General features: G+C 34.5%; 1 protein-coding gene across 3 annotated transcripts in view; it reads left to right on the forward strand.

Annotated features, from left to right (window-relative positions):
* The window catches only part of Csmd3 (CUB and Sushi multiple domains 3), a 1,148,052-nt gene that overhangs the window by 450,731 nt on the left and 673,379 nt on the right, over positions 1–23,942 (forward strand). For all 3 annotated transcript variants that reach the window (XM_006993205.4, XM_042265493.2, XM_042265494.2), the window contains one exon: positions 6,249–6,336. In XM_006993205.4, coding sequence (XP_006993267.1) covers positions 6,249–6,336 — 88 coding nt within the window. The remainder of the gene's footprint in view (positions 1–6,248; positions 6,337–23,942) is intronic.

Below are 23,942 nucleotides of genomic sequence, written 5' to 3' on the forward strand. Positions count from 1 at the left end.
ATGGTATAAAATAAACAATTTTTCTCACTCTGCTGGGCTTTGTTATCTGACGCCCTCTATTCATCTCAAAATAAGTCACAGATAAAATGTTGATGCTGTCTTAAATATAAAAGAAATAGTTTCACAAGAGCTCTGCATGCTTCTCACAATATGGAACAGCAACTGGTAAAAATTTCCTACCTCAGTAGTAAATATATGATCTTTGAAGCAAGCCTATATATAATACCAACATCTGAATTCTAAAAGAGCACAGTGAGTTGACAGTAGCTATTGCTATATATGCATAACACTCTTACTGATTCTTGAACAAAACTAAATTTTGTTCAAATCCAAAAAACTAACTAAATAGCTTCATAACTAATACTTGATCAAAACTCATTCATTACTATTTTACAAGAATAGTTTAGCTATATTTTTAATGGTATATACATACAACAAATTACAGATTGAATTATTGCGTCAACTCTTAGGATACTATTGGACATCCTTTATATTATTAATTTATGTTAATAGATAAACATTAAGTTAATCTTTACACTTTATAAGTTACATTTGAGAATACACAGCTGAAGTCCTCTGACTTTGGAAGCCACATTGTAGATACTTAGAAAATACTCATCATGCAATTATGATTTATTTATATATTTGGGGAAAAGCACATTTATTCAAAATTGTTAACCAACATTCACAAATAATGTTAAAATATATTTTATACATAAACTGTTTATCTAATGTTGAAAAAATTCATATTCTCATAACTGAAAAAAATCCATTTGTATTATTGGTTGTAAAAAATTATTATTAGGTTTGCTAATTCTAGCATAGCGGATTTTATCACAGCTACATGATTAGAGAAATGTATGTTCTCATAATTAAATATGAGATTTACTATAGTTTATCTCTAAAACTTTGTTTCTCTGTGTGTTTAATTTGGAATTTTAAGTAGTATAACAAACCTTATACTCACTCTTCATTTTCTCATTTTGTCTATACAAATGTCACTTCATACATGTTTCAAGCTTCCAATTGTTCTGGATAAATCAGTTTATTTATACTAAATAGCTAGGTATTATATGACCTATGGAATTGGCTATTTTTGTTGGTATAACAAATTAGTGAAATAATATTTTATCATTTTAATGAGATGTAGACACAAACATAACAGAGGATTTTCATGTTTCTCTTACCTGAAGAAAAATAAAACTCCGTGTGATTTAACTTTAAAAACATTAAGCAAAAACTAACACAAAGCAAAAATTGTGATTAATTTGCATCATAAGTTTTAAACAAGTTTTAATTCAAACAGCTTTATAAAATACTCTGTTTTAATATGAATAATCTTTGCATAGATAGAAACAAGGTATATGTGGAAATTTTTTCATGGATGCAAAAGATCAATGCATAATTATTTAATTATATTTTACTGCCATGTATTTATCTAGTATTGAACGATTTATTTGAAAACTTTATTATCTCATTGTTGAATTTAACAAAGCATATCACATTGATTTTAAACATTATTGCCTATTTTCAAGGAAGTATTTAAATTCAGCAATTGTTATCATTTAACAACCCCAACTACCTCAAATAATATTAAATTCCCTATGTTATTATTGGATATCCATTGTTCAACTAAAACGAATCCTGAAACTCTGTTTCTTGAGATTGAAAGGACTCTGTTGCCTGATCAGCACTGAACATCAGCATGGCTGGTAGAAAACACACAATTGCCCACATATTTACCAAACATAAACTAGCTTATGTTCATGAAGCTCTAGTATTCCTTTTAGCAGAGTTCACCTTGAAAAGCTAATTCAAATATTACTCCTTTTTAATTGGCTCATTCATACTTTTTCCTCAGAGGAAAAGATTGACAATCTAAGCACAAAACTTAAAGGTTTTCTAAGAAAACTGAGACATTGGATACTATATTATAAAAACATTAAAGAAAACAAATTTTTATATTTTCAAACTGCTCAGTTTGGTGATTTGCTGACTTGTATAGTAGGGTCCTATGGTATATAACATAGAATTATAAAGAAACTGAAACTTCCATGTGATCATGCTTTTATTTCCTATATCAAATCCATGTTCTCACTCATTCATGAATCATTCACTCCATAGTTGTCCCTGCTGTGCTCTGCTAGAATAATACAATAAAGGGATGGATAAAATTCAGTCTCAGTCCTAAAGGACCCAGCATATTTACAAGGAGCTAAGTAAATAAGAAACAATTATTTATAGGATATTAAGTGCACTTGTACAAAAATAACACAACACTGTTTGGTGTTTAATATCAGCAAAATATACAAACCAGTATATTTTAAAGTAAAAATAAAAAATTAGACAATATTTTAAAACAATATAAATAATAAGGTGATCAAAAGGAAGAGGCCATATGAATGTATATTTAAATCAGAGTCTATTTTTAGTTTTAGACCAGAAAACCCTTTTAATAACAAAAGTCTATTTTGATGTTTACAGGGCTTTTTAAAGTTAGACTATATACAATAACCACGAGTGTACAGATATCTTAAGGACATTTTAAACTCTATGTAATAAATAATTTTTTTCCTCTACAAAATTAAATAATTCAACATTTAGGATCATTCTTCTGTTGTGTATGCAAACATAATTCCCAATTATTTAACAATGTTAATGACGAAAGTGTATTAAAAAGACTGAGCAAACAAACAAAAAAAAAGAGACTTTCCCATCAATGATGATCTTCTCAAGAGTCACATCCTACCCTAAATCATTCATATGTATACCATACTGCAAGTTGCTATGGAGATTACATGCAAGGAAGTAATAGAGCTGACCAATAGCTTCAAAGGCATTAGGCAGTGAAAGCAAGTTATTGAATGAAAACTCACTTCATTTGAATGTTTGTTGCCATTTAAGTCTGGTAAATACTGAAACTTCTATATACTAACAAGAATAAAATAACATATAAAGATATACACATGAAATAATATCAATTAAAACTTTATGAACTGAAATTAGTCAAGCAAGTAAAGAAAATGTTTTCCTTATAAGATAAAATGTGGGATAGTTTGAATTTTTTATAATGATACATAATAAATATGTCATTCTAAGTTTTCTAGACAATGACATTATCCAATAATATATATTGAACACATTTCTTAATTTATCTATGCTTCAGGCTATTTGCCTGCAGGAGATTTATAGTAATAGTAGTGAACTTGAAGGTTATTTGGAGGATGAAATTAATTATACAAAGTGTCTGGCATGATTCCTAACACATAGTTCAATGAAAATTAATATTATTTATATTTATGTAAAATATCACACAATGTTACATTTGAGGCAAAATAGTGGGAGAATTGAAAAGTGAAAATTTAATTTTTTATCTTCTAACTACAGCCTCACAAGCCACTTGTGTACTAAACATGCTATGTATGGCACTATATGCTAATTAAACCTAGATCATGCCACTGCTTTTAATCTTCTACACACATTTAAAAGTGATAGTTTAATAACATTATAGGAAAAAGCTTTTCAAGCATCAAGTATATAACACTACAATGAAAATTCTCATTCACTGAAAAAATGTATATGAGGATCTGTTAACAATTAAACTACTAGAAAAATTTTGTTAAATTAAACATTTTTAAAAGTATTGAAAAATTATTGACATCTCTTACCTTTTACCAATATGTGCAAATAATTAGAGTTTTGTGCTTTCACAAAGGCTATAAACTTAAGTACAGATTATAAAAGGAAAATGAAATCACTGTTACCTGACAAAATGTTTTTAAAATCATATAAAGTAGCATCTAAATAGCATATTCTCAGTTATGTAACATGTTGGTTTAGAGTAGCAGGTAAGAATGTGTGATTATCTTTTGAACAAACTTTGTATTAGAATATTTGATAAGGTTTTGATATCAAAGACATGAGGAAAGCTGTTATACATCCATGAAGAAATTGTATACTGAGAGAAAGGAGCTGTATTTGAGCAACAAATACATAATGATGACTAGTGAGGGATAACATTGACTTAGTATATAATCTAAAGCCTTTGGCGATATTAATAATAAAAAAATGTATTTAAAAAATTTAGCAATCATTTCATACAGTAGATTGAAGTTAGGCCATATACAGCACAGAAATATAAGGATGATTAGCTCGCATTTGAGCAGCAATAAACACCAATGGAAGGTTTGGAAACATTCATTTCACTGAAGTCCTCTGAATAATCTTGGTACAGATGACAACTTCAAAAACTGAATCTATAAAAACTGTGGTCATGATTCAAAGAGTGAAAAAGTACACAGTGACTAGCTCTGAATCAACAATTAAGAAGTAGCCCACAACAGTGGAATCAGCCACCCAAGACTACAGCCCAGAAAGTCCCCAGAAAGGTTAAGAGGTATTAAATAGCAATTCAAGGAAACAGGGAAATAAAAAATGTCACATGAAATCAATCAATCTATGAGCATGTAATAGAGTTGGCAAGAACTAATTTGTGTTATTCATTAAAGTCATTTTTTGAGTGGTCTTAGAAACTATACCATTTTGTATTTATTTGAGAACATGATGACCTTACAGTAGACACCACTGTGAGAGCTCACCTGCAAGCTCTCTGTCTGTCTGGTGAATCAGTTTAAAAACAATGATGTGTTTGGACTATAAAAATTAAGCCAAATTTCAGCAACTGTCAGTTCTGATTTTACATTAGAATTACTTCAGCAGTTATTTTAAAGCAGTCAAAATATGCTGACAAATGTTGTTGTCTAGGAAGCTTTTAATGCAGTGCCCAGGTGGGGGAGAACCGGGCATCATTACTTCCCAGAAAGAATCCCCAGGTGACCCCACTCTACAGTGCAATACAAGGACCATTGTAGGCTCCATTCATTTTCTATTTGGAGCCCTGTTCTTCTCTTAAAGGAGAAAGGTGAGCTTGCAAGTTATTAAACAATAGGCAATATCCACAGGTTCACAGCAAGGTTGATTTTATAATACAACATTGTAGATGTAACCAACCATCTTATTAAATAAGAAACACAGAAACAATGTAAAAGAGAAAGCCGAGAGGTCAGAGATCAGAGCTAAAATCTCACTCTTCCGCCTGCGGTGTCCCAGCTTCCCGAAAGAGAGCTATTTCCTGTGTGTAAGTTGATTTTCCAGTCATTCTGCCTTCTCATTGGTTGTAAACCCAAACACGTGACTGCCTCGTCACTGTCTGAATGTACAGCCCCCTAGGTCTTGAAGGCATATGTCTCCAATGCTGGCTGTATCCCTGAACACACAGAGATCTATGGGATTAAAGGCGTGTGCCACCACCGCCACACTCTGTCTATGGCTCTAGTAGCTCTGACCCCCGGGCAACTTTATTTATTAACATACAATCAAAATCACATTTCAGTACAATTAGAATACCACCACACAACATAACTCAGATATTCTAGATTTGATAATCATACATTTAAGGCCAGTTTGTTGTACAGTAATTTTGAGGCCTATCTGCATTGTATAATTAGATCCTGTTTCAGTATAAATAAATTTATACATCCATATGTGTGTATACACCCAAACATGCATAAATAAACTTACCATATAGTACATTTTAATTATTCAATGTAATTACAATTGTTTCATTGAAAAATATTAACTTATCATTAACTGAATTATCTTTAAAAGCTGTGAAAATAGGCAAAATAGCTAAATTTAAAAGTTATAGAAATTATATGAGGGTAAACCCATCCTTTTGTTCTCCAACATTATCAAAGTATAATGACACACAATAATTTACACCATTTTTTCTAACTGCTGTTGTCAAACCGAGTTCTTGAAAGTGTTAGTAACAAATTTTTATACTGTTTATTATTAGTAGTAGTAGTATTACTTTATAAGTAAGCAAGACTCAGGCAACAAAGTCACAGAAAGTAGTCACTCTACTGGTGCTAATTAATGAAAACAACAGCACTGATACCTGAAGTGTTTTAAAATGTAAACTTATTGAAACGGAAATAGCCAATGTCGATGTGTTAGTATCCAGAATAGTATATATCTTTGAAGATGGCCATGAAAACTATTTTCTGATGTGTTCTTAAATAGAAAAATAATGTCTTTATTACTGTTTTCTGAAATGACATTTTAACTTTAGGTACTCAAACAAATGTTCAATAGTGTATTTCTGTGGATTTCATTATTATTATCATTGAGTTTCTAACCATATATATTGCCTATTTTTTGTTTCTTTGTTTTTTCTCTTGTTACAGTAAATGAAGGAGGTATTAAAACAGCTTCAAACTTATGTCCAGATCCTGGAGAACCAGAAAATGGGAAGAGAATTGGATCAGATTTTAGGTAATATTTTAAATTATTTTATTACCTATATTGCTAATTTCTTTCAGTCTAAATATTAAACTGTGGACTTAGGGAATTCAAACTATGTAAGCTAGAATCTATAGATATACTAGCATTAACAATAAAGTATTTTACATGATTAGTTAAATAATACATCAAAATTTGGAGACACTCGGGGAGATGGAATGATTTTTTTGTCATGAAATGAATGAAAAATTTTAAAGATATCCATTTTGCTCTCAGATTCTTTTAATAGTTGTATGGACCCGAATAAATTGTCTAGTCCTTTTGACTTCCTATTCTATAACATGCCAATTAGAATACCCATACACAATGATGAATAATCAATGAGGAAGAATATGTGATATCAGCCAGCAAATATTTTGAGAAAACTTTAATTATATTTCTAAAAATAAAATCACTCAAATCTTTAACTATAATCATCTAATTTAATTTGAAATTAAAATTACTATCAACTAAAAATGAATAAAGCCAGGCGGTGGTGGCGCACGCCTTTAATCCCAGCACTCGGGAGGCAGAGGCAGGAGGATCTCTGTGAGTTCGAGGCCAGCCTGGTCTCCAAAGCAAGTTCCAGGAAAGGCGCAAAGCTACACAGAGAAACCCTGTCTCGTAAAACCAAAAAAAATAAAAAAATAAAAAAAATAAATATAACTTATTATGAAAACCAGTAATCTACCTAATGAAACTGTTTAGCAACTTAGATATATAATATATAAATATTATATATCTCACACACAAAAAAAAACTATAGGATGGATTCAGAGTAGGAGAAATAGTCTTCCCCAAATAAGAACATGCTCATTAGTTATCCAAAACCAAATCATCAACCCTGCAAATCTACACATGCAAGTAACATTATACAGATTGAGCAGATTATGTTTACAAATATATATGTATATATATATATGTGTGTAAACATAATTAATGCAAAAGGAGAAATTAGTTAGAAAGAGAGTAAGAAATAATATATGGGATGGCCAAGAAGGAGGAAAGGAAAGAGATAAATAATATAATTTTATTACAATTTCAAAAATAAGAGATTAATGTTTTGAAAGGAGCACAAAAACTATTCCTACTGAAAGTTTAGGGTATAGCTGAATGATAAATTACTTTTTTTTAGTATATCCTAGGTCAAGGAGTCAACCTTTACCACCTGGAAAACAGAAGAAAAATCAATTCCTATAAATATATTGAATGGAAAACTAGTTAATATTAATAACTATTTTACATAGGTCCCTTCTGCATTTTAAGATGTATTTCACATTAGTGATCATATTAACAAGCATCTCATATATTGACACTCTTATTTTCTTTTTTTTTTTTTTAAGATTTATTTGTTTATTTATTACGTATACAGCATATGTGACTGCAGACCAGAAGAGGGCACCAGATATCATTACAGATGGTTGTGAGCCACCATGTGGTTGCTGGGAATTGAACTCAGGACCTCTGGAAGAGCAGTCAGTGCTCTTAACCTCTGAGTCATCTCTCCAGCCCCCTCTTTATTTTCTTTTACTTCTTGCATTAAGTACAAAGAATGCTCAGCGATTCTCTCCAGGTCATCAAAAAACATTTTTCATAAAATAAACATGTGAAAATGTTTCCATAACAGGTCCATACCTGCAGTTGAAAATAATAAAACTGAAACATAACTATACTTTTAATAAAATACTTCTGTGACCACAAACATCCAATTGAAAACTGATAATCCTTACAAAAGTGTAGCTAGAGTTTTCCTGCCTGGCCCACAGTCAGGACAAATCTCTGATACCCACCAGTCCCACAGCCGCTCAGACCCAACCAAGTAAACACAGAGACTTATGTTGCTTACAAACTGTATGGCTGTGGCAGGCTTCTTGCTAACTGTTCTTAAAGCTTAAATTAATTCATAAATCTATACCTTACCACATGGCTCATGGCTTACTGGCGTCTTCACATGCTGCTTGTCATGGTGGTGGCTGGCAGTGACTCCTTCCGCCTTCTTGTTCTTTCTTTTCTCCTCTCTGTTAGTCTCACCTATAATTCCTGCCTAGCCACTGGCCAATCAGTGTTTTATTTATTGACTAATCAGAGTAATTTGACATACAGACCATCCCACAGCACAAAAGTACCATAGGAAAAACTGAGAACTTCTTGATATAGTTTAACTTTGACTCTAATAATCTCTGGAAGTTTGAGACCAGCCTGGCCTACTGAGTTGGTTCCAAGAAAGGCACAAAGCTAGAGAAACCCTGTCTCAAAAAACAAAAATAAAGAAATAAACTAAATCATATACATATCTGGGAATGTTGGAGTAAGCCTCTGTAGGGTAAGGTAGTTGGACTAAAGTGCAGCATGGGTACATAGAAAGATGCTTTCTCAAAAATAATCAGGTAAATATTTCAGTCTGAAAAAGCAATTGTGCTTTAAGCTATTTCAATGTTGAGAGAAGCATATGAAGCTGTTCTATATACATGCTTCCTTTATTTCTTACACAATCATGCAAAAACTTGCCAATATACATACATTTTACATATAGTGAACCTGTAGCTCTATTTGCCTAGATAAAACTGATATTCAATTTGTACTGAAGACATTAGAATTTAAAGAGCTCAACGTTTAACTGTTGTTTTGAAATCAAATGAACTTCATCAAAAACTCATCTACAACATATGTCAAATAATCAGGCTAAGAGTTGCTTTCTTCAAATCTAAAAATGCTTTTCTCTTTCTGCTAATGTGAAACATAGAGAGATACAGTATGTATTATAGGAATGAAAGAGTTTACACCAATATGCACTCTACTCATAAATTATGTTGTGAACTAATGTGATATACAATACTAATTAACACATAAGGAGATTGTTTACTGTTTACATGAATGCTGAATTTAAAATAAGCTTAATGAACTGTTATTAATAATATAAAGGATTAAATTATTGTTAGGTACTTTAAATCACTCCAGTACAATCTCAAATGTAAAATTTAGAGAATTTGTTGACACAGACACTTTTTAAAATTATGTGAGACAATAATGTCAGTAGGATTGACTCATGCTGTCTTTGGAGGAAGTATAGTATGTGACATGCAGTGAGCACAGAGTTAAACATGGAAGAAAAAGTTGATCTGGAAGACAAAGACTGGCAGATTTCAGTTATAGGGCATGAGTGGAAAACCATAGGGAAAGACTAAATTGAATTGATAACAAGAAGTGAGACTGGCTCTACAGCGAAAGTGTCCTGGCAGCAGGTCAGTCCCATAGGGGCTGGGATATACATTGTTTTAAGGATACAATACTTTTAAAGAATGAAAGGTGAAATTTACAACTCATTATTTTACACACACACACACACACACACACACACACACACACATTAGAGAGAGAGAACGTATATGTGTGTGCATGTGTGTGTGAGAAAGAATACATGTGTGTGTGCATATGTGTGTGCGTGTGTGTAGTTTGTGTGTGTATGTATGTGTGTGTGTATGTGTGTGTGTGTGTATCAGAGAGAGAGAGAGAGAGAGAGAGAGAGAGAGAGAGAGAGAGAGAGAGAGAGAGAGAGAGGTTGTTATACCTGTCTAACTTAAACTGGTAATCTTTTATGACATTTGTTGCAACCAAACAACCACATCCTCTTCTGCCACTGGGCAGGCTCCTCCTGCCTCACCATAACTATACCCACACAAGTTCACTCATTGAAAGTATTTACTTGTTTTGATGTTCTCATGAGGAGTTATATGAAAGTGACCTGATCTAATTTATATTTTCTATAGATCACACTGTCTCAGTTTAGCTGGCCAGCTCCATAAGGCAGTCTTGGTGCAATATGGCAGCAAACTGGACTATGGTGGTGACAGTGAACTAGATTGATTCACGGTTTATTCTGAAGATAAAATTTTTAATATCTAGTCATGTTTCTATGTGAGAGGTGAGAGAAAAAAGAACAAGGAGTGAGTCTCAGTTTGGGGACATGAACCAACACAAGGAAGAAATAAATTATAATCTCTAATAGCAGTGAATTCAGAAAAATAAGGAGAAAATCCAAGGGCTTAATTTGTTGTACATTTCAAATGTCTCAGATATCCAAGAAAATATGAAGATTATGATAAAAATAATTAAAATTTAAATGTATCAGGGAGTAATCTACAAGTAATGAAGAATATTAGGAGGGTTGCTGAGATGACATTATGAATAAAGTATGTGCATGCAAGAATTAGGACCTGAATTTTGAAGATTCAGACATAAAGAATGCTTGTAACCTTAGGGCTGGCAAACACAGAGAAGAGGGCATCACCACTCACTGTCCAGCCAGCATGACAGAAACAGCCAACTCAGGTTCAGGGAGAGAATCTAGTTCAAAAAGTAAGGTAGAAAGGCACTTCAAGGCAGGCTCCATGGTCAGGGCTATTTGCAACACAATGGTATTTTTACAAACTTGTTTTTAGTACTTTTTATCTCACTAGCCCTTTGCTTGTTTATTTGATTTACATTTCTTTGTATATTGGGTATGTGTGTTCCATTTTTGTTTGCTTTGCAAAGGAAGAGAGACATCATAAAGTTGGGTTGGTAAGGGAGTGTGGAGGATCGATCTAGGAGGAATTGAGGGAGAGAGATAAGATGATCAAAGCATACTGTATGAATTTTTTTAAATAAAAAAATAAGGACAAGAATATAGGAACAGGTCTGACATTAACCTCTGATCTCTATACAGTCATATGCACTTTATGCATGCACACACACACACACACACACACAAGCACAAGCACACAGGTAGCATAAATAGTTGATACCATGTAGATTATCTACATGGAGATCCTGTGGCACAATACAAAACACTCACTTTTTTTTGGTGACTACAAGTAACTCTCTCATTATGATGTGAGCCGTCATTTGAATGGGATAAAATCAAAGATAGAAAAGAAAAGGAAGTCCGTGAAAAGGGTGTGAAGCGACTTGTCTACAGTTAGGACAGAAGGCTCTCTCTTGTTTAACAGCATAAGTGTTGTTGTTGATGAGATTTTTTTCCCTTTGGAATGACAGTCTGAAAATAATTTCAAACAGGTTGAAGAGTGAAGAGACACTTCTGATAGTTAACGTATTTGTGACATCAAGTAGCTCAAAGCAACAGAGTAATGAGGCAATTACATTGTCACTAGAAAATCAAGACACATTTTATTTTTATCAATGCTGAGGTCTAAGGAATTATACGGAAGAATAGATCAGTGGTATGAGAGAGTATATCAAATGATTATCAACTTACAATAAATATTTTCCAAGTGTAGAGAGAGAGAGACATTATCATGGTTAATTTGTGAACTTGATACAACCTAGCATCACCTTGGAAGAGAGTCTCACTGAGGGATTGTCTAGACCACATTGGTCTATGGGTGGTTGACTTGACCGCCTTTGTGGATTTGGAAAAACCCATCCTGGAAGTGAGCAGTATCATTTCTCACTTTCAAGACTTAGGTTTCACAAACGTAGGTGACACTGGCTGAATGTCCACACATGCTTTTCTTTCTGCTTTTGACTGTGGATGTGACGTGACTAGCTGTTTCGGGTTCTTGTCCCCCTGACTTCCCAGCTTCTATGGACAGTAACCTCGGTGTGTGAACCACTCTTTTTCCCTTAGGTGCTGTTTCCCCCATGGTATTTTATGATGGCAACAGAAATGAAACTGGGTGAAAATTATTCAGAGGCATCAGGACAAAAAGAGAGATACATTAAAGACTGATAGGCTATGTAATGGAAAGACAAATGATCCCATATGTAATACTTTTTTTTATAAGGCTTGGTCAAGCAAAGCCAGCAAACAAAATGTATGCACATAGACAGGCATGGATGAAGTGAGATTTGAGGCAGAACAGAAAATGGTAAATATCTACTATCAAGAGGGAAGAGCATATATGATGTGACCCCAGGGAATAATTTTTAGTACCCTTTGGAGATTGATGATAATGACTGCTTATTATATGATTTCTATCTAGCATTACTGAATGACCCAAGCACAACTGTAAAAAGGATTGTGCAAAAGTATGTTAAAGTTCACTATGTTTTGGCAAATTGCTAGTAATTGTTTCATGCATATGGATTAGAATCATAGACCTGAAGCACAGAAATCCTCAAGTGTATGCACAAATTGGGAGATTTTTTTAAGAGAGAATGCATTGGATTCTCTCCCAAGGTCATTCTTAACAACAGCATTCTGCCCTTTTTTGAAAGCACCAGTTGAAGATCTTATAGACTCATCTGAGAGACACAAAGACTGTATGAGTATTTCCAAACTATGACTGCATTCATTATAATGGGTGATATGAAAATCATCCCAAAATAACAAGCAAAAAAGCTAATGAAGATATAAAACATCGATAAAAAATGAAGTTATGTATACTGTCAGCTAACTCTTTCCCCCTTTGTCATTATTATCCTCCCTAAAAATATTAGGTATTCTTAGACCCTTATCCTGTCAAGAGAGAATTGAATGGTGGCTTTGCAATGAATCACCATCTGTGTCTAAAGATGCCAGATTGGTTGCGGATTGACCTAGTAAAGCATCTCATAAATATTAAAACCCCATGACAAGCTTTCCTGGTGTTCTCTACCCAGATTATATTTGAATTTCTTTGATTAAAAAATAAAAATTATAAAAGCGCAATCTATGAAGCAACAACACATATAATATTGTATTTGAGTTTCATTTAAAAACACTGCCAAATAGAAGAACATAGACGTGAAAGATTATAAGAAAATATTTACAGATCTGTGGGAGGATTTGGGTCCAAAATGCACATGTACAAAAATGAAGTGGAAGGTTTAAAACATCGGCTCCACCACAACTCTGTTCCGTAATAGGTAGTAACATAGCTGAACAGAGAGGTGCATGCGTATATTGTTTCAATAACACATTTTAAAGTATTTCTCTAGATTAGAACATTGATCACAACTGGAAACATGGTTTTAAAATTCTTCCAGAGTAGCAGTAATCCCTGCAAAGGAGGATGTCAGAAAGTTAAAAACTTCACATCCTAAGACATAATGGGCTCTTTTCAAGGACAGAAAGCCTTCCTCTCCTGTTCCATGGACACCTTGAGAGGCAATCTTCCCTTCTTTACAGAAACTTGTTGCTCTTTGAGGTCCTCCTACCTCTCCCCTATGTGCTGAATTTGCCTTAATTCTTCCTCCCCAATGGCAGGTACAATAGATGTTCTTCAATTAAAAAACACCAATAGTGCTTGTGTGTAGCTTTTTTTTTTTTTTTTACACAAATGCTCAATTTTAGCATATAAAATGTCTTAAGATTTCTCTAATCTTGCCAGGTTTATCACTGATTCATAATTTGTCCCTTGAAAATTATGTTAGACAGTTTGTCTCATTTATGTCAGTTCTGGCTTTTTCATTTTTTGTTCTTACCTCATCTGAGGAGGTCTGCTTCCCTAGTGCCTCTGTGTATGTTGTCCTAGACATTCATTCTCTCATGTAATCAAAGGCTTTTTTTCTGCAAGTTTTATTGTTTTCTGAATCAGCTGTTTCTGTTTCTTTACTCCTCAACTATTATCTCTATTTTAATATAATACTAAGTATCTCTTCTTTGTCTCTGAGAAATTTTTTGATTGTACAATATGGAGAATCAATCAAGATCATAAACGTTAAATATACTTAGTGAACTGAATTAATTACACAGCAAAAGTGCATCCTCAGCATTTTTCCATTATTTCATTTGCTTTAGTGACTGGGTGACCTGGAACTCATTATTAAAGGAGATGACTTACAGGAAGAAGTTGAAAAGCAGTTAATCCTATATGCACATATCCAATATATTGGAATCACTGAAGAAATCTATAGGAAAGTCTTTGAAAACTGAGGCATCCTACTGGCTCTCATCTACTTAGCATTTGTGTTCTAATCTCCAAGGTGAGAGCCCTGGCAGCTGGGTTTTGAAGTCTTCAGAGCTATTTTTCTAATTTGAAAGGCCCATGGATCGTCATAGAATTTGAAGTAGAGAAAGGCTGCCAAAGAAATATAAAAGCTGGCGCTGTAGTCTATGCTGCAATATAAATTAAAAATTTAAATGTCTCTTAAAATTACAACCAAATGTCTGTGAAATCCCAGTTTGTGGGATCCTTACTTTTCACAGATTCCTGCAAGAAAGATTTCATATGACACCTTCTTGTCAAAAGCAGAGGAATCTAAGGAAGAGGAGAAATTTAAAGATGCAAAAGCGATTTTGCCAGACAACCATTTGCTTCCCTCTGAGAGTGAAGAGTGTTGCTAGTTAGGGTTTGCATTTTGATTGGATTATCCAGACACTGATGGATGCCTCAGAGAGTAGGCGTTGCTCTTGGGGTCATATTAGAACATGTCAATTGGGAAAACTCTAATAATGCAAATGCACCATACTTTTGAATGTGAATGTGTCTCCATTTTAGAATGGGCTTTTTAAGCATGCTAGTATATTCAGGAATCTTACTTTAGTAATCACAAAAAAAATAATCAATGGTATTTCTAGATAGAAACTTCCAGAGGCATTCTTCCTGTCCCCAAGTCCTAGTAAATTTCCTGAAGAAGAACTGCTACCTATGGGCTTTCCAGTCTCACCACATAACATCATTTCTTTATCAGTTATTTCTATACACAAATTTTCTCAATTTCTTTTCTATACCTACCATTCTGTAACCATCACAACTCTGCATTCCCAGTTACATCACAACATGTACTCCCATGACTTTAAAAATTGTTTTCTCCGAGTCGTCTCAAACTGTCATATTTGTGTTTTTTAACTATCTTTTTCAAGATTTGCTCACATGACTGGTGAAGTTCTGACCTCCACATTATCAGTCTTCACAGAAACAGGCATTTAGTTACAGTTTTAGGGAACTTGACTCCTGCCAACCCAGGATTCACAGCTTAGATGCTAAAAAGAATGTCAGCAATAGACATTTTATGAACCAGAGTTTGGTTAATAATGGAATTTTAATGTAGGTTCATGCACTGGTGTTGGGAATCCGAATGCTCTCAGAAGAAAGGTACCCCTGGGAGTATGGGCGTGGACATTTCAAAAGCAGGGCCAAATCAGAGCTGGCTCTTTTGACAGTGATCGTACATAGGATTTTAACAGGGTTTAGAGTTATGCTCTTCAAGAACTGAATAAGATCACTGTGTATTTTACGAAAGCACCTAACAGGATTAAACATGGGATAGGAAAAACGTAGGCCAGAGGATACAGAGAGATGAGATATCTTTACTGTAAAAAGTTTTGATTGAGGTTCTCAGAAGGTATCTGGGGAAAGGAAACTCTCTCCCCAAAGTTATATACATTGCTGCCATAAGCATGCTCGTTTCTATTTTTACATAAAATATCTATATATAAAGTAATATTAACTCAATGCCAGGAGCCTTTGCAGTAAATATTGACTGTTAGGGAATTCTTACTATCTCACTATCCTGAGGGTCCCATCAGACTGCAGGATAAGTGGCCCGTACTCCCTAGTGTCTCTGCCTTCATCCCGCCTCACTTGAAACCCTGTCCTCAGAACTGTGGTTTGCCTCCATGTCTTCCACTTACGACTTCTATCAGCACTGAAGACTTCATTATCCTGGCTCATCGGTTCTCTGCAGTCTTTGCCCTTTGTTAAGTCTTCTGAGATTTGGATGTTTATTTTCAACTTAAAAATAATTTCTCAACTAGTCTTTCTTATAAAGCACATATGTATCACTAAAGGTGAAAGAGAGTGGTCTTAGGAGTTATATGACTGTAATATCACTTCCTGTCAATCTTTTTTCTTCACTTTAAGAACTTTTGTTACCCAAAGTTTTGTTTCAGTAAAAATGGGAACACTGTTACTAAACTGAGCCAGCAGATTTCAAGTATAGACTATTAAACATAGAATCATGAAGTCATTCAGCAAAAAAAACATGACAAAGCAGCAATCGGTCAACCAATATTTTCTTCCAATTGTCTAATTATTATCTTAATGACTGCAGATAAAACACCTACATTCTGGCCTCCCTAGGAGGGGTTGTTGTGTCCTGTTTGGATGTCACCTTTTAGAGGACTGTTCTTTTTTGGAGAGGGAATGGAAGGACAGTTGATCTGATGAGGAGGACAGGGCTGGGAAGAATGGTGGGAGCAGAAAATGTGGTTGGAAGTTTTGTAAGAGAGTAGAATCTATTTTCAATAAAAAAAAGAAAAGAAAAGAAAATCTCTTCATTCTTTCCAAGAAACCCAAACCCATTGATTTCTCTTCCTCACTCTCATTCCTTAGAATCTTTAATTCTCATTGACTTTTACCTTTAAGACTTCTCACTTCTATAATAGCCATAGTTTCTATTCCATGAAGCGTTACATTTCACATTCATGAAAAGGTGACTGGGGTACACATAATCACTCTCTGGCTTCTAATTAAAGCTATATATATATATTTAATATATATTATATATATTTATATATTTAATATATTATATATATTATATATTATACATATGTAACAACAAATGAAATACTCATATTATTATACTGGTCATCATATACACTCGTGCCTCATGCTTAATTTAAGAATGACTTCGCAGTTCTATTTTATTACTAAGTGAACTTGCTTGCCAAAACTTCCCACTTCGTAATTACAAAGGGAAGCTTTGAACCCAGGGCTTATGGCTTTTAATTTGTTGCTCTTTCTCTTTGCTTATACATTTGCATTTTAGCATTTAAGTTCTTCTTTAAGACACTCTAAACCTAGCCTTCTGGCATTATCTTTTCCAGCACCATATTGTGATACATAATGCTAAACATGTCTCTTACATAAAATAAAAAAAAATTCAGTTGTGTGGTATGCATTTAAAAACAACAAATGCTAAAGCAGTTACTATTCCCTAAACTTACTAGTTTCATATGACAATTCTTTTCTTCAAATTGCCTTCATTCTTAATGAGTGCTAGTATATAGCACACTATTCTTTTTCTACCATGTAGATGATCCTGCCATTCTTTAAAAATTGTATCAGTTCTTTAAATGGATTTTTTCATCTCTAACATCATAATGTATACCCACAATCATTTATGTCATTTAACTCTCATTATTTAGTCATGATTGTCTATTTCCACAACAGACATTCATTTTATATGTTAAAAGACAATTCATACCATTACATTGTATTTTTGTTACCAAGGACAATCCATTTTTAAATGTTTTAAAAAAAGCTTTATTTGTGAGGTGGACAAACTCATATCACCATTTCTTTCAGTATTATATTTTAAAGCTGATATGAATAATTTGTATTAGTAGTGTCCATATGGAAATATTTTTCTGGCCTCTTTGAAAACAATGCTTAAAGACCTGAATTTAATAATTCTTAAAGGGTCTGAAAACAGATGTAATTGAAAGCACAACATTTCTATTATCCCTTAGGGCCCAAGAATTTCTGTACAATGTTGTCCTATAAAATTTAGCTCTAGGAGAAATGCATCTATTTTATTATATAAAGCTGAAGATAAAGTGGTATAAATGGATTTTTCAAAAGTCACTCCACTAATGCTATCTAAGCAGATAGGACTTTTCAAATGTATGACTTAAGGAAATACATAAATTACATAGGAAATAGAAGAAGAGCATGACATGACTAGCATGAATATTCTTCAATAGAGTACTCTCTGATAAGGTTAACACTTTATCTGCACTCTCTGTCCTTGTTCCTACAAGTTTTTCTTTCTGGAGAGGAAATTGTGAACCATAAAACAGAAAATAATAAAAATTTAATCCAAACAATAATCTAAGGACACACAAAAAATAAGATGATACATTACTGAAGTTCACTTTTAAATACATGTTTATAAATATATTGCTTTGCAATGCAAAACTCACATTTTCTCAAAATGGTAAAAAAAAAAAAAGGAGGGGACTGAATTTTGACAAAAAGTTGTGTGAAAATTCTTCATTTTTTTTTCTTGATGGTGGTAGTGGGAATCATAATACGCATGCATAAAAGAAGTAAAAATTATAAAGTAAAAACAAATGCCAAACAAAGTATTATGAGACCAAAAACAAACAAACAAACATAAATAAATAAATAAAACCTCCGAAATATCATTGAGTATGTTTTGTGTTGGCAATCTACCACTTTACATGGACTCTGCTGTTAAATGTGCTTGTGTACTCATTAAGATACCATTGGTGAAAACTAATGGTATCTTCCTAGGTCATTTTCAATTGGAGACTTCTGAGTTAGGGATGTGTTCTTTTGTCTTCTTCCATTCTCAGTGCTGGGACACCATCTTGTTTAGACTTGGGAAGGCTATGTCCATGCTGTGACAACCTTTGTGGATTCACATGTATCCTTGTTATGTCTAGAAGACCTTCTTTCCTTGGTATCTTCCATCCTCACTGGCTCTTACACTTTCTCTGCCTCCTTTTCTGCTCAGGCTCCTTGATCCCTGAGAGGAGGGATTTGATAGAGTTTTCCTGTGGTGATATTTTATTTGTATATTAATAAATAAAGTTTGCCTAGAGACAATGAGAGGGCATAACAGCAAGGCAATAAAGGCACAGGTAGACAGTAAGTAGCTCACTTTGGAAGTTTCATCATGGTGAGGTAAGATTAGCTGGTGGCTATTTCTATTTCCCTGATCTCTAAGGCTTTCTCTCTTATATTTGGCTCAGTGTTTTTTATTTAATAAGACTGCTTAGAATTTTGACTACAACATCCCATTTAGGACCTAGTGTTCCATTTTCCAGTTGTGGGTCTCCATATTTTTCTCATCCACTGAAGAAGAAGCTTCTCTGATGATAGATGAACAAGAGTCTGATGTATGAGTATGGCAAAATGTCATATTGCTACATTTATTTATCACAACAGTAATATTTAGTTTTTAGCTATCTAGTCTCAGGTCCTTGGCCACCAGAGCAGTTTCAGGTATTGGTCCCATTTCATGGAGTGGACTTTGAATCTGATAAGATAGTGCTTGGTTACTCCCATATAATTTTGGCCAGGATTCTTCATTTGAATGCAAACTTTCTTATATCAATCAGCATCATGGTCTAAGACAAAACACTCTAAATGACCTGGTATGAGATGACTTCTCCGTCTAAAACTTGTAAAGACTTTTCATCTTCTTTTTACCATAAAATCAATACTGAAAAAGGAACCTTAGTAGAATCCCTTATCTTTTTTTACTTGACCTATTTTTAACACTAACTCATATCTAACTCGGATCCTATTTCTTTTTCCTCTTCATTTAAAAGCCTTTAGCTCATGCTGCTTAGTCTCTTCCTGGGACATCTCTGCACCAATGCACTTCTGTTAGATACTTACCAAGTCAAATGAATCTCCCTCAGAGAATTACTCTCTGACTACTCAGTCCCTTTAACTATGACACTCATTTCTTCTTGGAACATGTCATCAGATAGATGGCTTTTGTTTGCTGTCTCTTTACCTCTAGTTAATTCTTTGTCATGACTGCTCTCAGGATCATACCCAGAACTTCCTTGCTCTGTTGTCTTCCATAGGTGAGTTAGAAATGACACTGAAGGTTATTCTCTAAGCTTCTGGCCAAGATGGCCTTGAGTGGCCATTCAGCGGGAATCTTAAAGATATAAAGTATGTGTCTCCTCTCTGTCTATCCCTCTTTCCCTCACTTGTTCCTTCCCTCCCTGCCTCCCTCTCTCCTTTTTTATCTTTGAGTAGTTCTTTCAACCAAGGGTAACATATTGCCTTTGTCATAACAAAATGTTTTACTTTTTATCCAAGTGTTATTTATCCCATGTTTTCCATTTACACTAATGTCTGGAATAGCATGCTGTTGCTTTAAATTTATTAAACTTTTCCCCTGTGTAACTATAGCCTATGTCTTGTATCAGTGTTGTTCTTGGAGAAATAAGAAGTATGACTTTAACTTCCCCTGTAACCCTAACTAACAGTGTGTGTCTCCTCACCAGAAAGATAATCCATAGGAATGTGTCATTTCTGACTGTTCAACAAATTATCTTTATGTTTACAACATGTGGTTTTTAAAAGAAAATAATTTTGACATAGATTTAAAGGGGGATTTGAGAACATCTTAACAATTCAATATTATCTAAAATAAATAACTTTAATCAGTATTTATCTTAGGATCACAAAGACTTCATTAGCGATAAAAGTTTCAAGTTAAAGTTCTTTATAGGTTGAATTTCTGTCCTCTACATTCCCACATTCAATTTCATTCTTTTTTTATTTTTGATGTAAACATATTTTTGTTTAAAAGTTTTTTTCTATTTAACATACCAACCACAGTTCCCTCTCCCTCCCCTCCTCCCGCCTTCCCCCTACCACAGGCCCCATCCACTCCTCAGAGAGGGTAAAGCCTTCCATGGGGATTCAAAAAAGTCTAGCATATCAAATCGAGGCAGGACCAAGGCTCCTCCCTCCATATCAAGGCTAAGCAAGGTATTCCTCCATAGAGAATGGGCTCCATAAAGCCAGTTCATGCACTAGGGATAAATTCTGGTCACACTGCTAGTGGCCCCATGAACTGCCTAAGCCACACAACTCTCACCCACTTTATATGGGAGTGTCGGGTCGGGGTGGCAAGGGAAGAGGTAAGAAGAGGTGTCAGAGAACAAGAAGAAGAGGATGGTCAAGTTGGGGGAGGGATAGAGAGGGAGAGCAAGGACAGAGATATCTTGATAGAGGGAGCCATTATGAGGTTAGGGAGAAACCTGGTGCCAGGGAAATTCCCAGGAATCCACAAGGATGGACCCAGCTAAGACTTCTAGCAATAGTGAAGAGAATCTCTGAGCTGGCCTTTCCCTATAATCAGATGGATGACTACCCTAATTCTCATCATAGAACCTTCATCCAGTAACTGATGGAAGCAGGTGCAGAGATCCACAGCTAAGCACTGAGTGGAGCTCCAGGAGCCCAGTCTATAAGAGGGAAAAGGGATTATATGAGCAAAGGGGTCAAGGTCATGGTGGGGAAACCCACAGAGACATCTGTCCCTGAGCTAGTTGGACTCTGGACTGACAGCCGGGGAACCTGCATGGGACCAAACCACATTCAATTTCTTAGGACTAAAGGTTAAAATAAGAGGATAGACAATAAAACCATGCCTATTCATTGAATGTAATCAATGCTTATTGAATGTTTGCATTGTTCAAGGAACTGTGGCCATTGGTACAAGTGTAAAGATGAAGCAACTTTTTGATTGGATGACAAAATTAGAAATAAAAACATTAATAAGCAATAATAAGTTTGATAATATGTATGCACCTAAATATATGGGAACAGATGGTTAACTCATATGGAACTGTGAGGAAGGTGATCCTAACTGCCAATTATTATATGTCATACCTATTATGAAATTATAACTACCATATCTGAGACTGTTAGAAATTTTGCATACTGAATTCTTTAGCAAGAATACGTATTTACTTTTTGGTTTCATGGCTCTGACCACTCAACTTCCATTATTCACATCATATCTTTCAACTATAACTGATCTATATCTTTGCTCATGTTCTTTCATGAAAACCCTACATTTAAAATTTTATATATCAATTAATTTTTACAACTTTCCATATACATACTTTAATTACATGGGATCTAACAAATGTAAAATGTTTTAAAACTGGCCATTGGCCTCTCTATTTGAGGGGCCCCACACTGGATCAGGCCCTCTGAATAGGTGAGACAGTTGATTGGCTTGATCTGTTTGGGAGGCATCCAGGCAGTGGGACCAGGTCCTGTGCTCAGTGCATGAGCTGGCTGTCTGAAACCTGGGGCTTATGCAGGGACACTTGGCTCAGTCTGGGAGGAGGGGACTGGACCTGCCCAGACTGAGTCTACCAGGTTGATCTCAGTCCTCGGGGGAAGCTTTGCCCTGGAGGAGGTGGGAATGGGGGGTGGGCTGGGGGGAAGGGGAGGGGGCCAGGAAGGGGGAGAACAAGGGAACCCATGGCTGATATGTAGAACTGAATGGTATTGTAAAATAAAATAAAAGGAAAAAAAGAAAAATGCAAAATTATGGATACAAAAATAGGTATAAAATGAGTATTTATTAAGATAAAAATTAAATTAAAACAGACTTCAATTTGTAAATTCTAAAAAAAAAAGATGAGCAGCTCTAGTCAATATATTATTTTCTAATTTCCTTTTTTATTTTTTTTTATTTTTTTGGCTTTCGTTATCCAAGGTGCAAATATTGCAAGTAAATTAGTAAATAGTCATTTGGAGGTATGGCTTGATGTGTATATAGCAAATTGGTGACAAAGGTATAGGTCACCAGTCAAAAATTTGGGTGAAAGCCTTAGAGAGATCAGGGAAATAAGGAAAGCCACCAGCTAACCTCACCTCACCAACTCCGCAGCTTCCAAAGAGTGTGACTTCCTGTCTACCCACGCTCATATGCCTTGCATTTCTGCCCTCTTATTGGCTCTTAGCCCACTACCTCACTTCTTCTCCCTACACAACTCTGTCACTGTCTCTCTGTCTGTACAGGCCTCCAGAACTCCATAGTTGGTGATGGGATTAAAGGCATGTGTCACCAAGCTTGGCTCTTTTCCCTAGTGTGGCCTTGAACACACAGAGATCCTGCCTGCTAAGAGATTAAGAGTGTGCGCTGCCTGATTTCTGGTTTACCTAAAATGGCTGACTTTTTACCCCTGATCTCCAGGCAAGCTTTATTTATTAACACACAAATAAAATATCACCACATTTCAGCACCACACACAAATAAAATACCACCACACACAAGGGTGGAGGAATGCACATAAACTGTAAAAAAAAAAAAAAAAAAAAGAAGAGTTGGAACCAACAAAGAAACAAGTGGCTATTATTTTCTATACCACAGAGCTTAAGCTGTATCTTGAAAGACATCTGGACCTTCTGTAAAATTTTCAGGAAGCATATAAAGGCTGTCAGTTCTAAAATATATTTTAGTTGGTGAGTGTACCGGTACTCACTCGATTGCTAGAACAACCTAATTCATAGTCACAGCTAATAATTTATTAGTTTTTCAGACTCAGTACACTTGAATTATCTAAAAATTCCCACTTGAAAATTCAGTGCCTGTACTTTAAAATTAACCTTCAGACAGAAATGACATCATCAAGACAAGACTATATGAGACCTTTGGGAAAATAAAATGCTTGTAATTCATAGAATATACTTTTAAAGCTCAATACAGAAACAACTATATTACAAATCACCAAAAAATGAAATCAAAGTATGGTAAGTAAAATATTAATATAATAATTTCTCAGTTTATAGGATCAATTTTCCCCAGTCTCTAGACTAATGAAATAACTTGCACTTCCATTTATATAGTAATTATATATTAGCTGTGCCTAAACATTTAAAAAAATTATATTCTAAGAATTTTTTGCTTTAAGATAGATTTGATACCATTGTCCTCCTTCCAGGACCCACAATGAAACAATGCTTTCTATCACACAGACTACTAAATTCTAGCACTGACTGGAAATGCTATTGAAGCTGGGTGGTGGTGGCCCGCACCTTTAATCCTAGCACTCGGGAGGCAGAGGCTGGCAGATCTCTGTGAGTTCGAGGCCAGCATGGTCTACAAAGCAAGATCCAGGACAGGCACCAAAACACCATAGAGAAATCCTGTCTCAAAAA

Source organism: Peromyscus maniculatus, chromosome 20 (genome assembly GCF_049852395.1).
Source record: "Peromyscus maniculatus bairdii isolate BWxNUB_F1_BW_parent chromosome 20, HU_Pman_BW_mat_3.1, whole genome shotgun sequence".
Lineage (NCBI taxonomy): Eukaryota > Metazoa > Chordata > Mammalia > Rodentia > Cricetidae > Peromyscus > Peromyscus maniculatus.